At 39.5% G+C, this 21,303-nt stretch overlaps 3 protein-coding genes across 8 annotated transcripts; 1 reads left to right on the top strand and 2 right to left on the bottom strand.

Moving 5' to 3' along the window:
• Positions 1 to 263: 263 nt before the first annotated feature.
• LOC148187673 (serine/threonine/tyrosine-interacting-like protein 1) lies at positions 264 to 6,550 on the bottom strand. 2 transcript variants are annotated; one of them, XM_088086642.1, is made up of 6 exons: positions 6,196 to 6,550; positions 4,594 to 4,676; positions 4,326 to 4,456; positions 4,059 to 4,230; positions 2,930 to 3,066; positions 264 to 1,744 (listed from the first exon to the last, which is right to left on the bottom strand). In XM_088086642.1, the coding sequence occupies exons 1-6, from the start codon at positions 6,226 to 6,228 to the stop codon at positions 1,092 to 1,094; spliced, it is 1,209 nt and encodes a 402-aa protein (XP_087942768.1). In that variant the 5' UTR covers positions 6,229 to 6,550; the 3' UTR covers positions 264 to 1,091. The 2 variants fall into 2 exon arrangements, with proteins under 2 accessions (XP_087942768.1, XP_087942769.1); XM_088086643.1 differs by having other exon boundaries at positions 265 to 1,744; positions 4,059 to 4,227; positions 6,196 to 6,546.
• A 305-nt stretch (positions 6,551 to 6,855) lies between these two features.
• Positions 6,856 to 13,447, top strand: LOC121954982 (uncharacterized). Of its 5 annotated transcripts, none has more exons than XM_088086644.1 (6): positions 6,856 to 7,013; positions 8,021 to 8,070; positions 8,687 to 8,888; positions 10,522 to 10,635; positions 11,416 to 11,716; positions 12,030 to 13,447. In XM_088086644.1, exons 1-6 carry the CDS (start codon positions 7,011 to 7,013, stop codon positions 12,434 to 12,436), a joined length of 1,077 nt encoding a protein of 358 aa, XP_087942770.1. In that variant the 5' UTR covers positions 6,856 to 7,010; the 3' UTR covers positions 12,437 to 13,447. The 5 variants fall into 5 exon arrangements, with proteins under 5 accessions (XP_087942770.1, XP_042358685.2, XP_087942771.1 ...); XM_088086646.1 differs by having other exon boundaries at positions 6,905 to 7,013; positions 8,028 to 8,070; XM_042502751.2 differs by lacking the exon at positions 10,522 to 10,635 and having other exon boundaries at positions 6,857 to 7,013.
• ecd (ecdysoneless homolog (Drosophila)) lies at positions 13,445 to 21,280 on the bottom strand. The gene is made up of 14 exons (XM_042502750.2): positions 20,978 to 21,280; positions 20,632 to 20,877; positions 20,281 to 20,398; positions 20,076 to 20,163; positions 19,080 to 19,258; positions 18,446 to 18,638; positions 18,045 to 18,173; positions 17,789 to 17,914; positions 17,551 to 17,636; positions 17,334 to 17,437; positions 16,578 to 16,836; positions 15,966 to 16,033; positions 15,674 to 15,882; positions 13,445 to 14,837 (listed from the first exon to the last, which is right to left on the bottom strand). The coding sequence occupies exons 2-14, from the start codon at positions 20,834 to 20,836 to the stop codon at positions 14,601 to 14,603; spliced, it is 2,001 nt and encodes a 666-aa protein (XP_042358684.2). The 5' UTR covers positions 20,837 to 20,877; positions 20,978 to 21,280; the 3' UTR covers positions 13,445 to 14,600.
• Positions 21,281 to 21,303: the final 23 nt, after the last annotated feature.

Here is a 21,303-nt window from a genome sequence, read left to right as displayed (position 1 = left end):
AGAGAGAGCGAGAGACCAGAGACAGAGAAAGATGGCAAAGGAGGTAAATCTTCGTGGCATATTCAGATGTTAACAAACACTACTGAATGTCTTTGAGAAACACCGGCGATTTGCAAGCCTCCATTCAGTTTTTTTAAAAATTATTTTTCACATGAAAACTGCTTAACAGGCTGCATGCTCTGAGTATCAGGATATTATCACCTTGTGAAATAGAACTGAAAACCCTTTGTAATGTAAAATACACTTTATTAATCTATCAAGTGTCATAAAGCAAAATAACAAGGATTATATGATACTGAGACAGAGATAAGTCATGAAGAAAAACATCTGTATCATTGTTGTCATTATTGGCAAATAGCACAACAAACACCATGTGGTTATGGCTTGATGATGAAGCAAAAAAAAATTCAAACTTGTGGGGTAAACATCAGTTTCCAGTCTTTAGCCCTTTTTACACTGCATGTTCAAGGCAGGAATATTGTGCTGTTATGCTGCTTGGGTACCAGTGCTCAAAATAGGTCTGAATAAACAAGACAGCCAGCAGGACGGGATCATAGACACCACAGGAGATTTAAAAAGTAGCTGACAGCAGTTAACAGCTAACTCAAAGAAGAACAGCCAAAAATGTCCGCAATCTGGGAAAACATTGAGATTAGGGAGTTCCTTACCCTCCGAGCAGAGGACAAGATGAGCCACGTTACAACAGAGATGGTAAATGATTGTTATTGTTTAGAAAGCATTGCTTACGCATTTCATATGTCACACATGAGGCAGACGCTGTTTGTTACATGTCACACCCATCACGTCTCTTTTGATTCAGTGCTGTCTAAAATAACACATTTAGACGGCATGATGCCGCCGTTGTTTGGTTCTTTGTAAAAACATAAAGGCTGCATTCAAAAAGGACTTAGCAGTGGCAATGTAGTGTGATCTCTGTGTAAAAAGTGCTTTTGGGTATCTATTGCAGAAGAAAAATACTTCTCCATTTGTTCAGTCTAAGCATACTTTGAACTTTTTTTTTCAATGTGAACTGTACAAAAAAACCCAAAAAACATCCAGTGTATCCTTATTTTTATTCCTACTCCAAACAGTCATCGGCGGATGTCGCTCAGGGAAGTGAGTCTGCTCCCAAACAGCAGCTCCTCATAGGTCAGGAGCTGACGCAGGAAGTTCATGTTGGGTGCAGTGCATGGCCTCCTCTCCTTCAACCAACGCAGGGCGTGAAGAAGTGACCAGCGTCGATGCTCCATGAGGAAGGCCAGCGTTAGGGCTGAGCTGCGACTCCTGCCCGTGCTACAGTGGACAAGAACACGGCCGGCAGGCTCGCTCATCAGGGCCGAGTTGATGAACCTGGATGCCGTCGGCAGTGCCTCCACCAGGTCCTGCTGGGTGTCATCGCTCAGACTCAGCCTCAGGTAGCACAGCGTGTTGGGGAAAGCATCAGGGCAGTTGGTGGTGGCATTGACCACATGTGTGATGTGTAGATCCTTGATGATGCGGTAGTCAGAGGCCTGGGAGTAGGAGCCCTGGTAAAGAGCATCTTCCAGGATCTCTGAGGGGTAGATGGTGAGAGTGTGCCGCTCAGGTTCCAGCAGGACCATACGTGTTGTGCAGAGGAAAGGATAAAGGGTTTGAAAGGCTGAAAATCCCCCCAGCAGGATGACAGGGTCCATTCCCAAAGCACTAATCTGGAAGAAACAGCGCTGGAGGTCTGGGGAGTCTGTCCTGGCCTTCACACTGCCCACTAAAGCAGCCACAGAGACGCAGAAACAATCACAGCATCAAAACACAGACAGAGAGAAGAAATCATAGTGATAACCAGGCAGATGTCAACAAGGCGGGGTAGCACCAACAAGGATTAATTTAATCTAAGATTAGCTTTTATCAAGTTTAGTAAAACTAAGTTTAAAATGATCCAGATTTAACCTGAGCGAAACTCTGAGATTTACGATGGGCCTCAGCAACAGCCAAGAACATAACAAGACTGAACTGAATAATAAGATGTAATATTTACAAAAGTTGGTGATTAAAAGTGGGATAAAGTGAGAAATGATAACAATAATTGGGAAAAAAAACAGAGCTTGAGATTTGCTGAACTATTCGCATTCACATATGGCATTCCAGTGCAATTAGGTAGAGCTCTGCTGCACCAGTAAAAATGAGTCTTGGTTTGGCCAAATTAATTTATGAAACAGATTTAAACTGACTTAAATCAATAGGGATATGCATTAAAATGGAAATTAAAATTATAGCTAAACAAATACTTACACATAAACACACTGTAATCTGCACCTATTAAGAGGTGCTGCTAACTTAATGGTACTCATAATGGCTTGGCAGAGAGGCTCTAATTTTTCCTCCTTTGAGAAAAACGTGTTGGCCAACAGCAGAATTAAAAATTCATCATCATCATAAAAGTTATGTGGGTTGAGTCTGTCTCTCAACTCTCTTCAAGGAACTTCATTGTTTTGTTTAATTCATCTCAAAAAGGCAGCCATTGTAAAAGTTAAGCCTTCTCAACTGTAGGATTTAAAGTGAACCCTGGTTCACAGTTTAAAATTGAGCTTAAATTTATGGTGCAACAGAATTCAATTTAATCTAGGTTTAGAGTAAAAACTAAAGTGAAATTCAAAAAGAGGCTTAAATTTGGTCTTTCGTAATTTTAAGATAGTATCAAGGTACGGTGCAACAGAATTTTAATTTAGACCATGATTTAATCTGGTTTAAAAATTAATCCAGCCTAAAAGTTTAGGCCGACGGGAGCATTGTTTGTTTTACAGGTAGATCATTAAACAAAATATTGGACTAATAAAAATTTTGACCTGATGATGGTTCTAGATGAAGAATTTACCAAAATTCCTACATTTCATCGAGACAGTTCAGTAGGAGGTTAAAAGCTGTTAGTAATGTGTGAATGTGGTTTACTGACCTGGACTGCATCCCTCCTCTGCATACAGCAGTATTACAGAATACTTCTGCAGTTCTATACAGCTGATCAGACAGCCCAGCACAGGGTGGATCACCGTCACAGCGGCCCGCGCCGTCACAACGTGGCTTTCCTTGTACCTAAGAGGGGGTGTATGCACATGCAAGTACTCAGGTGCAAGACAAAAAAGACATCACTGCAGGGTTCCAATAAATTTGTTATTTCTTTTTTCCTTTCAAGGCAACACTTCCATGTACAAGGCCTGAGGAAGATCTCGTAGATCAAAATGTTAGAGAAAAAGAAACTATTTCACAGAGCCCCCAAAGTGTGCAGACCTCCTTTGTGCCCTGTCCACGTCCCTTACAAACACATTCCATTATTTTATGCACATGCATATGTATCCCAACTGCAACAGCTGTTCTTCTATTGCAAAGTAGATTTCTTAAAGAATGAGGCTGGCAATATTCTTTTTGTTCTCCATAACTTCCATGGAAAGACTAAAAGTATTAATGTGTTCATCTCTCAATAACTTCCCTAGTCTGCATGTGGCTCTTATTCATAGACTGCATACAAAGATGGAGGACATTAACAGCAAACATCTCTCCTCCTGAAGATGGAAAGAACAGGTAAAGACCATACAGTTTAATTCATTTAAAAAAAAAAAAAAAAAAGCTAAATTATTTCTTAAAACAGCCAGACACTGTAGGCGTACTTGAGATATCACATTCGCAAGAATTAGACGGATTGCTGAACAACCCCAAATATAATGCCTCTGGTTATTCTTTAAATAAGTGAATTATCCCTAAAACTATACCTCAGGTAACTAGATGCAACATTGTTTTAGGTCCTCTTATGGCTAAATAGAAAACAAACTTTCCAGCATCTGTCCATGTTTCTTCAACCAAAAAAGCAACACCTGTACAAGGTTATGCAATCTTGTACCAAATCTTGCAAAAAATGGTATTTATGTGAGGTTTTTCTTGAGCTAAATATGTTGATTTAGAGCTTTCGTGGCCAGATTGTGCTGTTGATGGATTGAATTTTACTGTAAGTTGCCTTTATTGGGTCAAACATAATAGCCAATATACATATGATGTATGACAGAGCACTGGTGTATCCGTGCAGCACCCACCTCTCTGCGCTGCGACAGTCCAGGATGAGAATATAATACGGATCATACAGAGCGGGCTGGCCTTCCTCTGCGCTCAGCAGGTTGTACACTTGCTGTGGGGTGATATAGCCTCTCTCTACACAAGCTGTTACTGGCTGAGCAGGAACGAGCACCTCCTCTGGTTCACACACTGCTTGCAGGCGGAAGAAATGCAAAGAGTTCAGTGTGTCTGTGTGTAGTAGTCGTGTGTGCATTTAAGACTGAGAGAAGTAAAAATACTCCCTTTACCTTTGTTCTGAGTAGGTATGACAGAGGAATGGCCACTGCCAATGCTATTGACCTCTCTGTCACAGATGCTGCTGACTGTTTGGGATGTGTTGACAGGCTGTCGAGAGGCCGCTCTATAACTGTTATTCACTCTGACACCAACACAGAGACACATGCTCACAGAGAAGTGCAATCTCGGGAAAGTTACACAGCAACATTAGAGATTAAACACAAAACCAATTTTTACTGTTTCAGATATTTTTTAAAAACAAGAAGCAGATCTCTTTACCTGGACAGTACTGTGCCCATTTTGTTGAATTCATTTGGCAGATGAATCAGCTGTTTCCATGAGCCCTTCATCAGGAGAACATGCTACACCAAGAAACCAAGAGATAATGTTAAAAACTTCAGCCGTGACTTAAATTTAGCTGGTGGTCTTGGAAACGGTCAAGTACTCTAGAGGGCCACGTGCAGTAACTGGTTGTGACAGGTGAAGGAGGGGAGACCTGGAGATAAATCCTACTTCACTCAAATTAACCTCCAGTTGTTGCGGTGTAGATGGAAATTTGGCACGGACAAGGTTTTAAGGTGCTCGTAAAGGCACACAAAGATTACTGTATTTAGACAACAGAAAGAATGAAGGAATAAGGGAGGATACATAAAAGTACACAGACCCTGTGGAGTTTGCCACACAAAAACACTGAATTGACAATCATATTCTTTGTTTGCCAACATATGTTGCTTTTTTAAAAAAGGAGGAACTTATAACCAAAAAACTGTGATATAAAAGACCCAGGTCCAGGTACTCAGGATGGTTTGAAAAGCACAAAAGGCCTGTAATTCATCGGGCTAGAAACATTAAAAGTACACCAGTGCATATCGGCTGTTGCCTTCTTCAGGGTGTAGTGACACGCTGAGACAAAGAGAGTGATTGTAGTTGCAGTCACCACAGGTGTGTACTGGTGAAAGCGTACAACATCATTCTCTGGCCTCTAGGGGCCTAACACAATAAACACAACAGATACAAATACAGTATACAGTTATTATTTTTTAAATCTCTTGTTGTTTGATTACATTGCTAATATTGATATCATGTGATTGCTTTGAATGCAACATTTTGTCTTAGTGAAGATTTTCAAAGTCTATGAGAGGGCCTGTTTTCTGTATCTGTTACTTGGTTTTCCTATAAACGTGTATGTCCAAAGCTTTGTGAGAGAGTTATGTGTCAAACAAATGCAAAACAGAGTATGACTGCCCCCTGCTGTACTCCTGAGTGAGCTTAAACCCAAACTACACTTGGGAAAGGTCTGTGAAGAATATTAAAACTCATATATATACATATATAAACTGCTTTTTTTTGGTCTCAATAGCTTGAAAAAGTTGAAAATTCTTTCTGAAAGACAGGTCATTTTCGCAATTTCTGCAAGATGCTTTGCACAAAAAAACTGTTTAAAATACTTTAAAAAAAATGAAATAAAAAACAATTAACTTCTTTTTATGTTTTAAGACATATAATGAAAACTAATTTATAAAATGTTTGGTTTTTATTTATTGTTTAATCAGATTTACAAAGCGGTTTTGGTCGAGGGATGCAAAATGGCACGTTTTCATAGAATGACCCATATTGTGGAAGGAAAATTTTGAGCATGTACACTTAAAATCCTGCATTCTGGTGAAGTTTTATGCACCAATTTGTGCCTTTTCTGTATCAATTTATGTAAAAGTTTGTAAAAATAAAAGCCCTCTGCTTAGGGTGACATCCTGTGTTCACCCTCCACACCCCTGAAATCCACGTGTGCACATATCAGTGGATAGCCTTCATCATACAGTATGGCACACACAGTATGTTCACTCGTGTCCACATACATCGTACATATGTCAGAGTGCTTACATGAACACGTTTGTCACTTTTCATCCATTTCATCGTAGGTGAGGTGCCTCGATGCTTATCCAGCCCTAAATGAGACCCAAAGCGAACTGAGAGCCATCTTGGATCTTACAGGCTCGTTGCTATAGTATTGTGGATCAATCAGGGTCCCCCACGCTGCTCCGGAGTGCACAACCTCTCAGCCTCATCAGTCTGTTTGCTTAAGCAGCCCCTCATTCATGCAGCCATGCGGCTCATGGACTCCAAAATGCCATGGTGGTCTGTGCAGCCATGAAGCCAGACAGAGGCAGGCTGGGAAACATAAAGCTGCATTGGAAACATGTCAGGAATGTCACAAACAGGTGTCAGAACTGGAAAAACAACGTGGGTTTCACTTCTATCAGCAGAAAATCCCCATTAACTTACACGTACTATGAATTTTAGATGCATAGGTCAGATTGCTCTCTCAAGGCTGCTACCTCTCACTATCACTCATTATGTGTAATAAAATGTTTCAGCAAACAGATCTCATCCTGATGGATTCCACATATGCTCTCTGTTGCTGTTTCTGTGTTTCTCGGGAGAAACAGACTTTTAATAAATGTCCACCAAGATTGCTTCTTCAATTATGGGAAAATAAACAGACCAGGACCAAAGTCCATCTGGACACAGTGACAAAACAAATGAGGTGAATGCCCGCAGCAGAGAGCAGGAGGAGAGCACAGAGGCTCACTCAGCAGAGTCACGTTTGTACAGACAAAGCAGAATTACTGACTTCACTATGATCGGTTTAATAACTGGAGTCCGAAGATGAAACATGGCTTTATGAGGAATTTCAGATGGTGAGTGAAGTTTATGTTTGTCTTGCACTGTTTTTTTTCAAGATTTTTTGCTTCTATCCGAAAAGGTGCACAATTCAGAATATTTAAGCACATCTTTTCAGTGATTAAGCTTAGTTGTTTTTTCTTGTTTTTTATTTGTGACGCAGCAGTTAAGCTTATATGTTTTTCATATGACTTTTCTGATGTAAGGCCATTATAATGAGATTTTATATGTGGGTTATACAAGGCATAAGGCTACATTAATTGTGTCTAGGCTAAAGCCTGGGTGGAAGGTTAGTTGCCATCATTCCTTACATATTTAATTGGTGGTAGGCTACTTATTTTATTTTTTTAAATTTTTATTTTGAAAAGCGATTTCTACATAAAGTTTGTTGTTATTATTATTATTATTATTATTATTATTATTATCATCTCAGTTTTTTTTGTCTCTTTGCTTTTGAATGATTTTTTTGTGAACATAAGAAAATGTCTTCAACTTGATTTTCATTTAAAAAAAGATAATGTTTAACCTTTATGCTATTATCAAACAACCAAACCACTTAAATTTTACAAATTTCCAGCTATTTACATAACATTATTGTTGTATTTTTAAATAAATGATGACTTTTTGAAAAATATTTTTTTTCTGATTTATAATTATCATTCAGGTTTATTTCAACCTGGCAAAAACAGACACCCATCAGTAAAACAGAATAAAAAAACAATAAATAAAAAAAAGATAGAAAGAAATATTAAATTTAAAAAACACAGCAAAACGAATTAAACATGTAAAATGACAATATGAAAACCTAAATACAGGAGGTTTTTGATGGTAACAGTACTGTAAATGAAGTCCTGAATATGATACACTTATGATAAAATATCAACAGTAACACATGAGGATGATGTAAAAGTTATTAGTTAAACCAGGTATATCTTTCTGTTGTTCTCCCGAGGACATGTTGATCACCTCACCGATCTGCATGTTACAGTCGTGTGAATTTCTCTTCTCCCCTCTCTGACTCTAGACAACAGATCCAGCAGCAACCTCTGCACAGAATGACAGCATGGCTCTTAGGTAAAAGGCAATACAACTGTCTTTTGATTAAATATATTTTATGTTATCGCTTTCATCCTGAGAACCAGGCAAATAAAATCCAACTGTATTTACCTAGCCACACTTTATTTGCATACATATAGGCTACAGTATACATGAGTTATACTGAGCAAATTGGCTTAATTTATTTAAGAAACACGTAAAGAGGGCCATGAGCAACTTAATAGGAAATTACTAAAAAGTTACAAAAAAGACCTGAAAATAATAATTTTAAAAAAGTAAAAAAAAAAAAAAAAGATTATTTCATATGCATCATTTTAAGTTTAAAACCATATAAAAAATAAAAGATTTTCTAATTATTCACTCTCTATCTCTCTTTAAACAAAATTTTAAACTTTTTTTAGTTCATTTTCTTGTACCTTTTCATAACTTTTTGCAGTTTCCTGGCAATTCTTTTTTCCTCAAAAGTTTTTGAAAAAAATCACACCAATTTGCTCAGGTTTGATGTCTTCTCTTATTTTGGTTTTCTGGCTCAGTAAAATTTTAACAATTCAATTCTCCACAAACTTCATTCACAGCTTTGTCATTTAAACATCATATATAATGTACGATTCATACAACAATTTCCTGTGTGCAGTTCAGCGCGGTGGAGGAGAGGATGGTGTGCCTCAGCGATGAAGAAACTTTTGTCTAATCATGCACTGAAGCCCTTGGTCCCCACCCTCTGCCTGGCAGTCGTGGTGATATACGGCCTTGCAGATAAACTCCGAAACTTTGTGGCCGGCATCTTTATCCCTCAGTACCACTACCCTTATGCAGTGGCTCTCTGCTTTGCCCAGGTCGGTGCCTGCTGTCTGCTGCTTCACACTTTAATCAGCACGACCAATCAAATATGAAAGCAATCTTTGTGCGCCACCAGCACCTGCGTATTTTATTATATATTAAAAAGACAACACAGCACACTAGGGCTCACCTGCTGTTCAGTTTACACAGAGCACTGTGTGTCCTGACAGCAGCATATTTGCTTATACTGCAGTTACATGGGCCTGTTCACAAATTCAAAGTTAATCCACAAAATAAATATGTCATATGTGAACCTGGACACCCTGATAAGATATCTGAAGCTTAAGAACAACAGGGGGCTTTGTAGCATCTCTGAAAACACACAGGCAATCAGTTAATCAGTATGTTGATACAGAAATACCATATATGTTTTAAAAAGACTCACATATGTCTATTTATGTAGAAAAATATATTTAACTACGACTAATAATTTTTAAAATGTGTAATTTATTGACAATTCTTGAGAAAAAAACATTATTCGTTTACTGGATCATTGTTAATCATTGGTGCAGTTAACTTCATACCTGTGCCATGAAGTGCCGGCTGCTGGCTACTGTAGCTCAGTCAGTATTTGTGGTCTGTGTGTGCTCGTTTGAAGGACAGGGCATGTGGGGAGTGACAGAAGCGGTTCAGTGTTGATTAACACTTGTGCATGATAGATGTTTAACCAAATGGGTGACCAAAGGATGCATAAGACTGAAAACGAATGACTTTGAGTGTTAGGATATGTTGATTGTGAGTATAGTGAAAATGCACTGAAATAGGTAGACTCTATGGATTTCTGATGTAGAAAAAACAAACATCAATAGAGCCTCAAACCTGTGATTTACAACTTCTGAGTTGTGGACATTGCTGGGGGGCTGTGAGGACTTAATGACATTAGTCCATAGGTTACCACTGTTATTAGTTCATCAGTTAAAGTTATATTTTTGCACGTTGTATAATGTCAGTGAGCCACAGGCATTGAGCATTGAGTGGATATTTTACTTCATATGCACCCATCCTGAATCTTTGTCCTCCATTTATGTGATTACTTTTGGTCATGTGACATATATGTTACGGTACATAACTACAGAACATATGAGCAGTTATGTGGCAGGGCCCCCCCCCGGCCGGGCATGGGAGCACCACTGTACCCAAATCTGTTCTACACAGAGATTGTGCTATAGGGCTGTTATATAGTCCCGTCTTTATGCTGCCATTGCATTTTTACACAGAACCAATCAACAGCGGCATCACGCTGCTCCAGAATGTGATTTTAGATAGCATGCCGGCATTGTGGAGGCAAAAGAGACATCTCCTTTAACACAACGGCGTCTGCCTTTGCTGTGAAATATAATAATCTCGTTGTCTGCTTTGAGGGTGTAATGGATCACTGACAAGTCAGAGACGAGAATAACATTTTCGAAGTGAAGGAATATATTAACTCACCTTTAGTGACGTGCCCAAAAAAACTCACCTTCCAGGCAAAACATACACTGTCTGGACTGTGAGCCTCTCCCTCACATGCTCGGCTGCGTGTCTGTCGCGTACTGCGTTTCCATGGCAACAGTTAATTCAGTCCTTCCTCTGCTGCGGTCATGGTGCTCCTTCCCTGGGTACCCTCACCTTGATTCCGCCTTTATTCAGATCAAGGGCTGCCTCGTCCGCGCTCTCGTGGATCCGCAGGCCGGAGTGCCAGTCCACCTGCACCGGGGATCAGTGCTGTGTCAGCCCGCTGGATTTGGAGTTGAACTCCTTCAGGTAGTGTGAGATGACTTTTAAGCAGCTCACTTACAAATTCGGTGACCAAGCCCTCTTCTTATCTTCCGGTACACCATATATACGTAAATTATCCCCCCCGGGAGCGGCTTTCCAAATACACTAGTTTGTCCTGCATGTTTTGTTTCGCTACGGCAAGCAGCGTGTCTCTGGTGTCCAGGTAGGCCGACTCCAGGTCTGCTATCCGGGTCTGTACCTCGGCGATGCTAGCGCGGTGACTTTGCAGCTAACGCAAACCTTCGTCTTTAAACTCGATGAGATCCTCTTTCATAGTTTTCTTGACAACGATTTTTAATTCACCAAGTTCACGTCTCGTGTCTTGTTTAAAGTCCTTCAGCTCGTTGGAGAGTAGAGACAGACCCTCCAGCAGTGCGTTTTGGTTAGCCGCCACGTTAGCTTCTCCTGCCATAGTTTCTCAGTCTTTCTGTTCAGTTGACACGGTCACATCCGCGTTTTCTTGTATTTTATTCTCTCTCTTTTTTATCTTATGACTACTTTGCGCATTCACTCCTCTTATAATGGTTCCAAAGCTATTTTATATTTATAAAACCGACTTTGAGGAGCTCATGGTTACATGTCCATCTTGCTGTAGCGCCACCGGAAGCCCGGGAAATATAGACTCACTACAATACCATCCCACATGAAGCATCCAACCAGCAGTCTGCTGGTTATAAAAGTATGACTAAAATGCTTCGGCTTTCTACTTGAGTACTTTATAGTGTGCTTTATATGTTGTAACTTTACTGACATTGTCTTTTCCAGGTTCTGATCTCTCTCTTAGTCGTAAATCTCCTCCATGTCCTGGGTCTGGTGCCTCTGCAGCACTACTGCAGGTCGCTGGGTGAGAGGGTCCTGGTGCCCTCCATCTGTAACAGCATCCACGCTGTGCTGACCATGTGGGCCAAGGCCAGCAGCTCAAACGCGGGCCTCTTCCCCCTCGTGCTGCCTCTGCTGCCCATAGCAACCGTGGCCTTCAGTTTCTGGCAGAAGCTGGCGTCCCCTCCACCTCCCTACATCGCTGTTCTGGTTTCCATCCTGGGTGGGACCTCTTTTGCCATCACAGGTACAAAGATTATTTAGAGTTGAGAAAGATAGATATATAGATAAATTATTATTTGGAAATTTGCCTTTGACTTCAGTCTCTGCAGTATAAAAACAGTAAAAACAACAAAACATATATAGTAAAATAAAACAATAAAAACATCTTACATCAATTGCACATGTCCATTATGAAAAATGCACACATTTACAACAATGCTGTGCTTAACAGCAAAATAAGAAATACAATTATATACACATTCAGCCTAGGTTGTGTTGATTCTTCATCTCAGAACAAATTGACCTCTAATGGACTTCCCGTCTCTCTCTCTCTGCAGCCTCACAGGGTCTGTCAGGTGTCCATGCTCTGGAGTACATGTACGCACCTCTGGCTCTTATCCTCCACAGTCTGTCTCTGACTTGGCTGACTAAAGTGTCTGAGGCTGAGCGTTGCCACTCTCTCAATGCCCAAGCCTCCATTTTTGACATCTACTACACCCAGCTGGTGAACCAGAGCTGGGTGCTGGGCCTCCTGTGGCTGCTGCACCCGAACAGTCCTTGGCAGGTGTTGAGTCACAGCAGCTGGCAAACCCTGCTCTTCCATGGGTACCTGCTCTCTATTCTCCTGCTGGGGATGGTGCTGAACTTCCTGGTGGGTATGTCGGCTCTGTGTGTCTCACCGCTCGCTGCCGCACTGCTGCACTCAGCGAGGCAGCTGATGCTGCCGTTGCTGCAGCTGTGGTAGTTTTGCTTGAAAGGACTAAGAAAAATAATTGACTGTTTTATAATGTATCAACACAACAAACACAGATTGCAGTTTAATCCAAATCAAATTTTATCCTGTGGAGAGTAACAAGTTAGATTACTCTTTTTCTTCAGGCACTTCTCACAAGTATGTAAACATTTGAAGCCAGAGCAAACTGGTGCATTTCCTTTCAGAAACGTAAAACGGCTGTCAGGATGAGATAATGTCAGAAGGCTGAAGCAGTTGAGCAACTGTAGAGGACGGGGCACAGTATAAACAGCACCTGACCATGATACAAACATCAGCCTGATCCGGTTAGGAAGAAAACATTAGGTACTTTTCAAAAACAATCAGACAGACCGTGACATTAGCGGGGGAGGGGCAGTTTTACAACCAGTGACAATGAAAGTTCAAATCAGCAGCCTGTAGAGTCAAACACTACACATTTTTATTTAGAGCTGAACAAATACCAACAAGGACCTTGTTTTTATGTGTGTATTTGTTAAAAAGACAGTAGATTTTCACTGAATAAGTTCTTGATAGCTTCTGGACCCTTCTGTAAATGTGCATATATTTAACTGTATTTAAGATGAACAAAATTAAGCCTCCATGTTTGTCCTTGAATGATTCTGAGAGCTTTTACGCTCTTGTTTGCATAACAGTGTTAGAAATATTTAAGCTCAGATCCCTGAATGAATTTTTAACCAGAGGTCTGCAGAAGTTGCCCTTGAATGAATCTGACTGCTGAGGTCAGTCAGATGAGAAGGGATCGTGATGAGGAAAGAGTTAAATGGTGGTGATGACAAGTTCTTTGAGTCATCAGAAGCTGTAATTATGTGCTGCTTTAAGAATGTGCTTTTATTTCCTCAAAGTGTGTCTATTATATTTAGGACACACATAAGTATTTCACATGCTTAAACAAATAATGTGAAAATAAAGCTGAACTACCTGATGCTGGTGCACTTAACTGAAGAACATCTGTATACATTCAATAAACTGAACTGAAACTGACATGTGACTTATTTATTTCCAAAAATATTTATTCTAACATCCAAATGTAATGCAGTCAAAAATCACAAACGGTATTCATCACACAAAGCAGAATGCATTAAAAATCCTTTGTAAACCTGTTAAAAAATGTACATCATAATTTGCTAAGACCTTTTTGTGTCCACTTCATCCTGCCTTCATCCCGCCACTTGGTTTGTCAAAGAAGGAACATGAATAAATCCGGACATAAAGATTCACAGCAGCACAGACTTGATAAAATCTGTGTTCACACTGCAACCAAACTGAAGATAAATGCACCTCATTTTACACTGCCATATACTGTATATGCCTCAATCAACTGAGGGGGTCATCCTTGAAGAAAAAGTTTTGTATATTTATACAACTATTTCAACACTAATATGGACCAAAGCAGAAACTATCTAATGGAAAAAAACAATGTAAAACCCTGTACATTATTGCGTTGTTATTTCAGAGTGTTTAGCGTATTTTTCATTTGTGCTATCTGAAATGTATGTTCTACACATGAATGAGCTTTCATTTCTTTTCTGTGTATATTTAAAATGAACTGTAAACTACAAACACGGCAGGTTTAAACACATGCCAAAAGATCACACGACAATAAAAAACAATGACTGTTTAGCTCTCTGAATGTAGAAGTTCATGCTGTAGATTGGGAGTCTGAAAAGCATCCGAGCATCCTAAAATGTTGAAGATTTTTAAGTCAAACCACGCTGATCATACATGTATTACTAAAAGGTTATCATGCTCAGAGTGCTTCAGATGGTTTTCATACTGCCAACCTAAACCATGGACTTCCACATTCAGTGAGCCGAACAGTCATCGTTTCTTGTTCTTATGTGAGTACTTGCCTTATCTTGAAGACTGCTTGATTTTTTGGGGTCTATGGGGAGTTACTCTGTTTTGGAGCCAGAATCAAGCAACCAGTTAGTGATTTGCAGTTTTCGGCCCTTCCCACTTCATTTTTCAGCCTCAAATGTCGCAGCCTGGTCTTGACCCAGTGCAGCATTTTCCATTTTTTTCCATATTCCAAAAGATTTTTGATAATATTTTATGAAATTCGTGACATCTTCAACATCCATGAGTGCTTTGCCAACAGAGGTACTGTAATATGAATAAAGGCATTTTATGTCCTTTACGAGGGATCAGAGTTGGGCGGTAGGTGAATACCCAGACTCTGCAGCAGGTTCGAAGCCGGTCCAGCCAGCCCGGCCTGGCAGCTGAGGGACTCCAGCAGGTTTGTGACCAGGTTGAGGTCGACGTCCAGAGGCTGGATCTCCTCCTCTGTCTCTGCCTGAGCTTCATGTCTTGGGACACCGTCCGTGGCAGCGGGATGAGGGGAGCCATTGTCCACGCCTGCCTTGTTGTAATTCTGCAAAAAGTAAAATTAACCAAATGGTCAAAAAATTAGATTCAGGAAGATACATGTGCATTATTTCACATATGTTTTGAAAATGAATAATATCTTAAAGCTGAGAGTGAACATCAATATATCAAAACGGAAATGACCTAAATCTATAGCTATTCTTTATAAAACCAGGGAGCTGTTTAGCAAAAAAAAGTGCTGAAATTTGGGGGAATGCATACAAAACAAATCTAGACCCTATAATTACACTTAAAAAAAAAAAGAGTTTTCGGGATAATACATGATGCTGGCTATTATTATTCTACAAATATTTTTTAAAGGATCCTACACTTTAACATTTGTAGATCTCGTGTTCTTAAAAACATTGGAAATACTTTTTAGGGTTGTAAATAGAGGCCTTCCAGTCTGTATTCATTTTGTGTTTTAATATAAGGAAATTATAATTAAAGAGGGTTGTTCATTTTTGAAACATGTAAAGTGAGGACAAATGTAACATATAGTTTTATTTCAGTTTTGGGAGTCAAATTATGGAATTGACTCAATGAAGAGTTAAAATTTTCTCTGTTTAGATTAAAAAAAAACAACAAATGATCACAAATCATAATAAAAAACGATTATAATGTAAAATAGGGTCTTGCTGTTAATACATTTTTTTGTTCCTTTGGTGGTGCTGTTATTCTGGACTTTTCTGTGGTTGATTTAGGGCTTCAGCCTATTCCTTTTCGGTTGCTGGTTAAAAAACGATCGTGTGAAATAATCTGTTTCACATGAAACAGAATTAAAATTATTTATTCATTAATTCATTTATTCAATATAGAGGGGTTTGGAACTGCATGATTTACCTTCACATTGAAGCTTTGTCCGATATTAGTGCTCATCAGCTCCTGATCCATTTCCTCCATGTATCTTCTGAGACTGTCCAACGTTTCTGTCCCGTTCATCTCTGTGTAGCCTGTGGACCCTTCTTCATTCTCTTCTTCATCATCATCATCATCATCATCATCATCATCATCATCTAGATCATCTGAATCTAGCTCTTCTTCTTTGGTTCCTGTAAATATTAAAAGACAGATTAATTTCAGAGATAAATGTGACAAGTTATTTTACAGTTCCACGTTTCATAACTTCTGCTACCTAGCAGTCTGTCCAGAGCGTTGGCCATGGCATCGGGCTCCAAACTAAAAGGCTGAGTTGAACTGCTCCTGGAATAAAAACAAAAAATAATGTGAAACCTGAACTGAAAGACTATGGGTGGGACACTGCACATTGAAATACTTTAACTAAACAGGCCAGAGTGTGCATGCACTAGCATCTGTAGGACAGGGGAATCATGAAGAGAAAATAATGCATGTTACATAAAAGTGCACATTTAAATCAGAATTTATACCTTGGCTTGATTAACTGTACTCCAGCACATGTGTGGGTGTTTCTGTTCATCAAACTGTATCATATCTAAAATAAATACACAAATGATCCTACATTCTTTTATTATTGAATTTTGTGTCTTGTTTTTTACTATTTATATTGCTCTTTTTGCTCCATTTATCTTGGACATACCTTGCTTTGATGTCGCTTTGCTGCTGTAACAATGCATATTTCCCTGTTGTTGGACTAATAAAGGATAAGCTTATCTTATCTTGAATGGATTCATTTTAATCAACAACCCAAATCTGCCTTTTATGATCTTGGCTAAATATTGCTAAAAATCAATGTGTGCTGGCCAGAAAGTCAGTCAGTCTCTCTCACCAGGGCAGTTCAGCTCCCTCATGTGACGACATGGCGTTTAGGAAGTTCTTCATCCCCTGACTGACTGCTACCAGGCTGTAACCGGCCTCCTCTTCCTCCTTGTCATTCTCCATCTCCTTCCTCCTCTCCCCTGCACCCCCAACACCCTGTTTCTGTTTGGTGGAACTGGCGTTTTGGCTGCCAACATCAGCTCTCCCCCCGCTCCTCTCCTGCAACATACGCTCCAAATCCTGAGTCGTGATATCCAGCCAGCTGTCACCTGGAGATAGACACAAAGACTAACTGATTTTGGGAAATGGTTGAAAGGGAGAACAGGTAAAGAATGGAGGATGCACACCAAAAGGATAGAAACTGAAAGGATTTGGCAGGAAGCTGAAAATCCCAGATGGCAGAGACAAAGACATTATCTACTTTAGAGCAATGTGTATAAGCCTTACATTACAATAAGTACCAGCAAAATAAGAAAAGTAAAAGTCTAGACTGTGTTTATGCTGCCATTTTGAAATATTAAGCCTCTCCTTTGCATAGGAAATACCAACAATGTACATGCAAACATTTCTTATAAATGATGCTGCAGGAATGCTTTCCAAGTTTCTATGTGCAGACATTTTGATACGCTATTCTGCTGTGAGGACTGATTACCATTAATGAGAAAAATTCAAGTTCATATGCTCTTCAAGAATGAATCTACAGACTTTTTACAAACACTTTTTTAAGAGCACAGTACATCATTTTCAAAGCTACATTTTTACTCACTGTCCTCTTGGGGGAGCTGTGACTCTTGTTTCTTCAGCTCCTCCAGGCTGAACGCACTGCAGCTGTGCAGCAGCTGGAGAACTTCCTCACCCGGGGATAAAGCACTGAGACAACGTACATAATAGATGCATTCAGACAGATTTACTCTGATATCAAAGGCACGCATATTCACACAGGCTTAGTGACCAACACATGCATGCACAGCCACAATCCGTACCTTGATTTTGAGGCGACAGACTGTTTGAAAAAGTTTTCCGCAGATCGTGTTAGTTCTCTATGATGAGCTGAACCTTCCAGTTCTCCCTGCATTTGACAACAATAACATTAACTTTTCACAGTAGGGAAATGCTTTGGATATTGCATATTTAACAATGTATGATTTAAAGCCCATTATTCCAGTGTGGGTTAGTAGCTGCTCTTTTTCTTGACCTCAACATTCAAAAAGTGAGACTAACTCTGAAGTAGCCGTTTCTTTTCAGACTATCCATGAAGCCTTTCCACTGCGGGTTACAACTGACGGGGGCATCGGGCTCTGACGATGGCAACCTGCACTTAGAACACAGGATCTCAAAACCATGGGCCTGAGAGAAACAGACAGAGACAAACATATAATCCAATACAATACTAAAAAGCAATGTTGAATTCTTTAAATGCACACAATTATTACTTCAAAAGAAGGATCAGAATAAAGAAACACAGGTGATGGCTCACCAGTTTCATGCCAAGTTCATGGGCTTTGTACTGGGGATGAGAGCGAGGAGGCAGGGTGAAGCCGCTCCTCCGATCTGGGGTGAACTGTTGCTGCTGCAGCTGTGCGTACAGGCAACGGGTAAATGTGACCTGGTAATACATACAATGGCAGCGCAAGGTTATAGTTTTTTGCATAAAAGACTTTTAATTTCACAAAAGCGGAAACATACTAATGAAAAAACAAACCTAGTGATTAGAGCATTGTGCATGAAATAAACACATTTGCCACACAACATAGAAGCGAAATGTTGAAATAAGTTATATTTATATATTATTATATATATTATTATTTCCTTAAATGAGGCCCAACCTCTTCTTGTTGCCTTGGCCACTACAATCGTTATTTCTTTAAATGTGTTTACCGAGGTGAGGACTCTTGTGTCAGGAGGAAAGGTCTTGAAGCTCCGACACGCCTGCAGATCCACTGGATCCCGCAAGTAGAACGCGGACACTGCAGGGGCAACGAGGTCTGGTCGTTGTGCTAACACCATAGCGACATTAGAGGGTATGAAGCAGTGGGCATGATGGAGGCCAGTTTTAATCTTCTCTGGATAACTAAGTGAAAAGCAGAGATTGATATGCTTTATTATTTTTCATAGATTTTCAGTAGCTGCTGAAACCAGTTGGACATATTTTTATCCACTTACATACAATATTTTTTAGACTCTCAGGAAGTTATTCTTACGCTTCTGAAAGTGTTTTATCAAGTTTGTAGTGACAAAGTATCTCTTGGGCTCTGACATTTTATTTTTTTCTTCTTTAGTGTAAAAATAAGTCAGAGGTGCAGTGGTAAGAATTTTTCCCCATTATAGGTCTTTTTGGGGGGAGTTTTTCCTTAGTCAGTGTGAGGGTCTAAGGACAGAGGGATGTCGTACGCTGTAAAGCCCTTTGAGGCAAATTTTAATTTGTGATAATGGGCTTTATGAATAAAATTGAATTGAATATACACAAGTCAATGTGAAAGTAGACATTTAACACATAAAGATGCCCTCTCACCCCTCTAATCGCTTCCTCAGGGCTGAACGGATCTTGGGGCTTGCCTGACAGGCCTCTGGGTGGGTGGAGAGCAGCGCTAAAGCTTGTGGCACAGTTGGTACCACATCTTTTGGAACCCCCACTGGACTGGATTTGGAGGGACAGGGCAGAATGTGCAGTTCTCCTTTATAGAGGAAGACCTACATCAGAGAGGAAGAGGAGAAAAAAAAAGTCTTAGACTAACAGTAAATACAGACAATATGGGGTTCTGCATGTTATGTTGCATTGTCCACAAATTTACAGATTACTTTACACTTATATTAACAACATACTTCAAAAAAGTTTTAAATTGAGCAGCAGTGGCTTAAGTACAAATCTCAACTATCAGAGACTTGAAATAAAATAATTATACATTTATGAGCAGGACTAGTTGAGAAAACATACAATGATAAGTATTTCTCTGACAGTTAAATGAATATTTTGTTAAAATCATGCTCTGTTTATTTTGGATTATGGCTAATTTTTAATGACTGCTTAGAAGCTTTCCATTGACAATTATCATATGTTACTAGAAATCCAACACAAGAAATCATCATGAGTTATTTTAAATTGGTGAGGTAAAGTCCCGTGCATAACTGTATTGGTTTTTGGAAGTCTGCCAAAAGGAAGAGTTTTGAAATTGGCCCCAGGACAAGTCATAACAGAAAGGTACATAGTGATGATTACCATGTTTTACATCAAATAAATGATGTTCTTATACCTTACATAGATTAACCGAAACTAATGGCTACTTAAAAGTGAGATATCAATCCACAAATTTACAGTGTGCTTTAAGTAAGGGTCTGTAGTAAAAAAGAAGCATGCTGATTTGTATTTTAAGGGCTACGACATGTAAACCCACTGGTAGGGTCCTTCAAACATACATATCAATAAAAGCTGTGCTAAAGACAACAAAAGATCATAAACTATCACAAAAAATAAAATCATGATATCTGCCACAACATCTGGTCGACTCACCCTGTTTTCACTGTTGTCTGGATTCAGCCACTTGGGAAGATAATCTGCTGCTTCAATCAGAAGAAACTCTCCATCATTGTCTTCAACTCTTCACACACCAACATGAAAAAGAGAAGCAAATGAAAACTGTTCCATGTTTAGGCACTGTAGTATGGCATTCAAGTCATTTGTTTTTTACTTTGAAAATATGAACATTTTGTCTCACCTTGCTGCAAGCTCTGGGAAAGCCTCTGTGATTTGCTGCAGGAGGTAAACAATAAACCACTCGTCCTCCACATTGTCCCCAAACTGAGTGCTCCCTCCAATGTGAGCAGGGACACCACCTGTCAATAAAATAAAACATATGTCAGCCTTACGTAAGGGTACTAATGTAGCCACTTAGGCATCTGTCTGCTGCTTGCGTCGCCCACTGGTGTGGTATTCCTGAGACACAGTGAACGCTGAGTAATACACGTGCCAGGTATGTTTAAGGAAGTAATAATGGCTTTGGTGTATGTACCTGCTGCTACATCAATATTTAAATCAACTCATCTCTGAGGTGTTGAGAACACTGTACCTTTCTCAGAATGATACTTGAGGTTGAATGACTGATGCTGCCAGATGTATTGCATCAGGAGAGGGGCAAACTTTGTCAAAATCTCCTCCACTAGATGTGTGAGATGCTCCTCATTCTGCTGTGAAGTTAAACCGTCTTTCTGAACCGAGAAGAGTTTGTACTGAACCGCGTCCTCTTGAGTAACTGTCCTCTGAAGGTCGTCCATTGTAGCAGTTTTTTTTTTAATAAGACAGTCTACGGAGTCAACTGTAAAGTAAACGTGAAGTATTAGTATACAATGCTAGGTAACAGCTAACCGTAAACAATTTATCGCAGGACAATCTTTTGACAGCATCAGCCAACTTACCTTGTCTTATTTTAAAAGGTGAGATACTATGTCGATGAGGTCGGGATACATTTAAGTGAGAAAAAGCTAAACTTTTCTCATTTTTACGTACGCCAGCTAGCACGCCATCTGTCACTGTTGAGGTCCTGTTGTGAATTAAACTCGACTACCCCAACACCACAAAATAAACGTTCCTACGTTTTATATTAGCTAATTCTAGCTGTTCTACGATAAAGATAAAATTATGATAAATTAATTTTACAACTAAGATAACATACATGAAAATAGAAATAAAATTATCACAAATAGTTAATTAAATATGTAATAGGCATTTTGAGTTCCTCCAC

Source organism: Plectropomus leopardus, chromosome 13 (assembly GCF_026936395.1).
Source record: "Plectropomus leopardus strain MGB_pleo_1.0 chromosome 13, ASM2693639v1, whole genome shotgun sequence".
Taxonomy (NCBI): Eukaryota; Metazoa; Chordata; class Actinopteri; order Perciformes; family Serranidae; genus Plectropomus; species Plectropomus leopardus.
The sequence above is the reverse complement of the archived record's forward strand: the minus strand, read 5'-3'. Positions and strand labels throughout refer to the sequence as shown.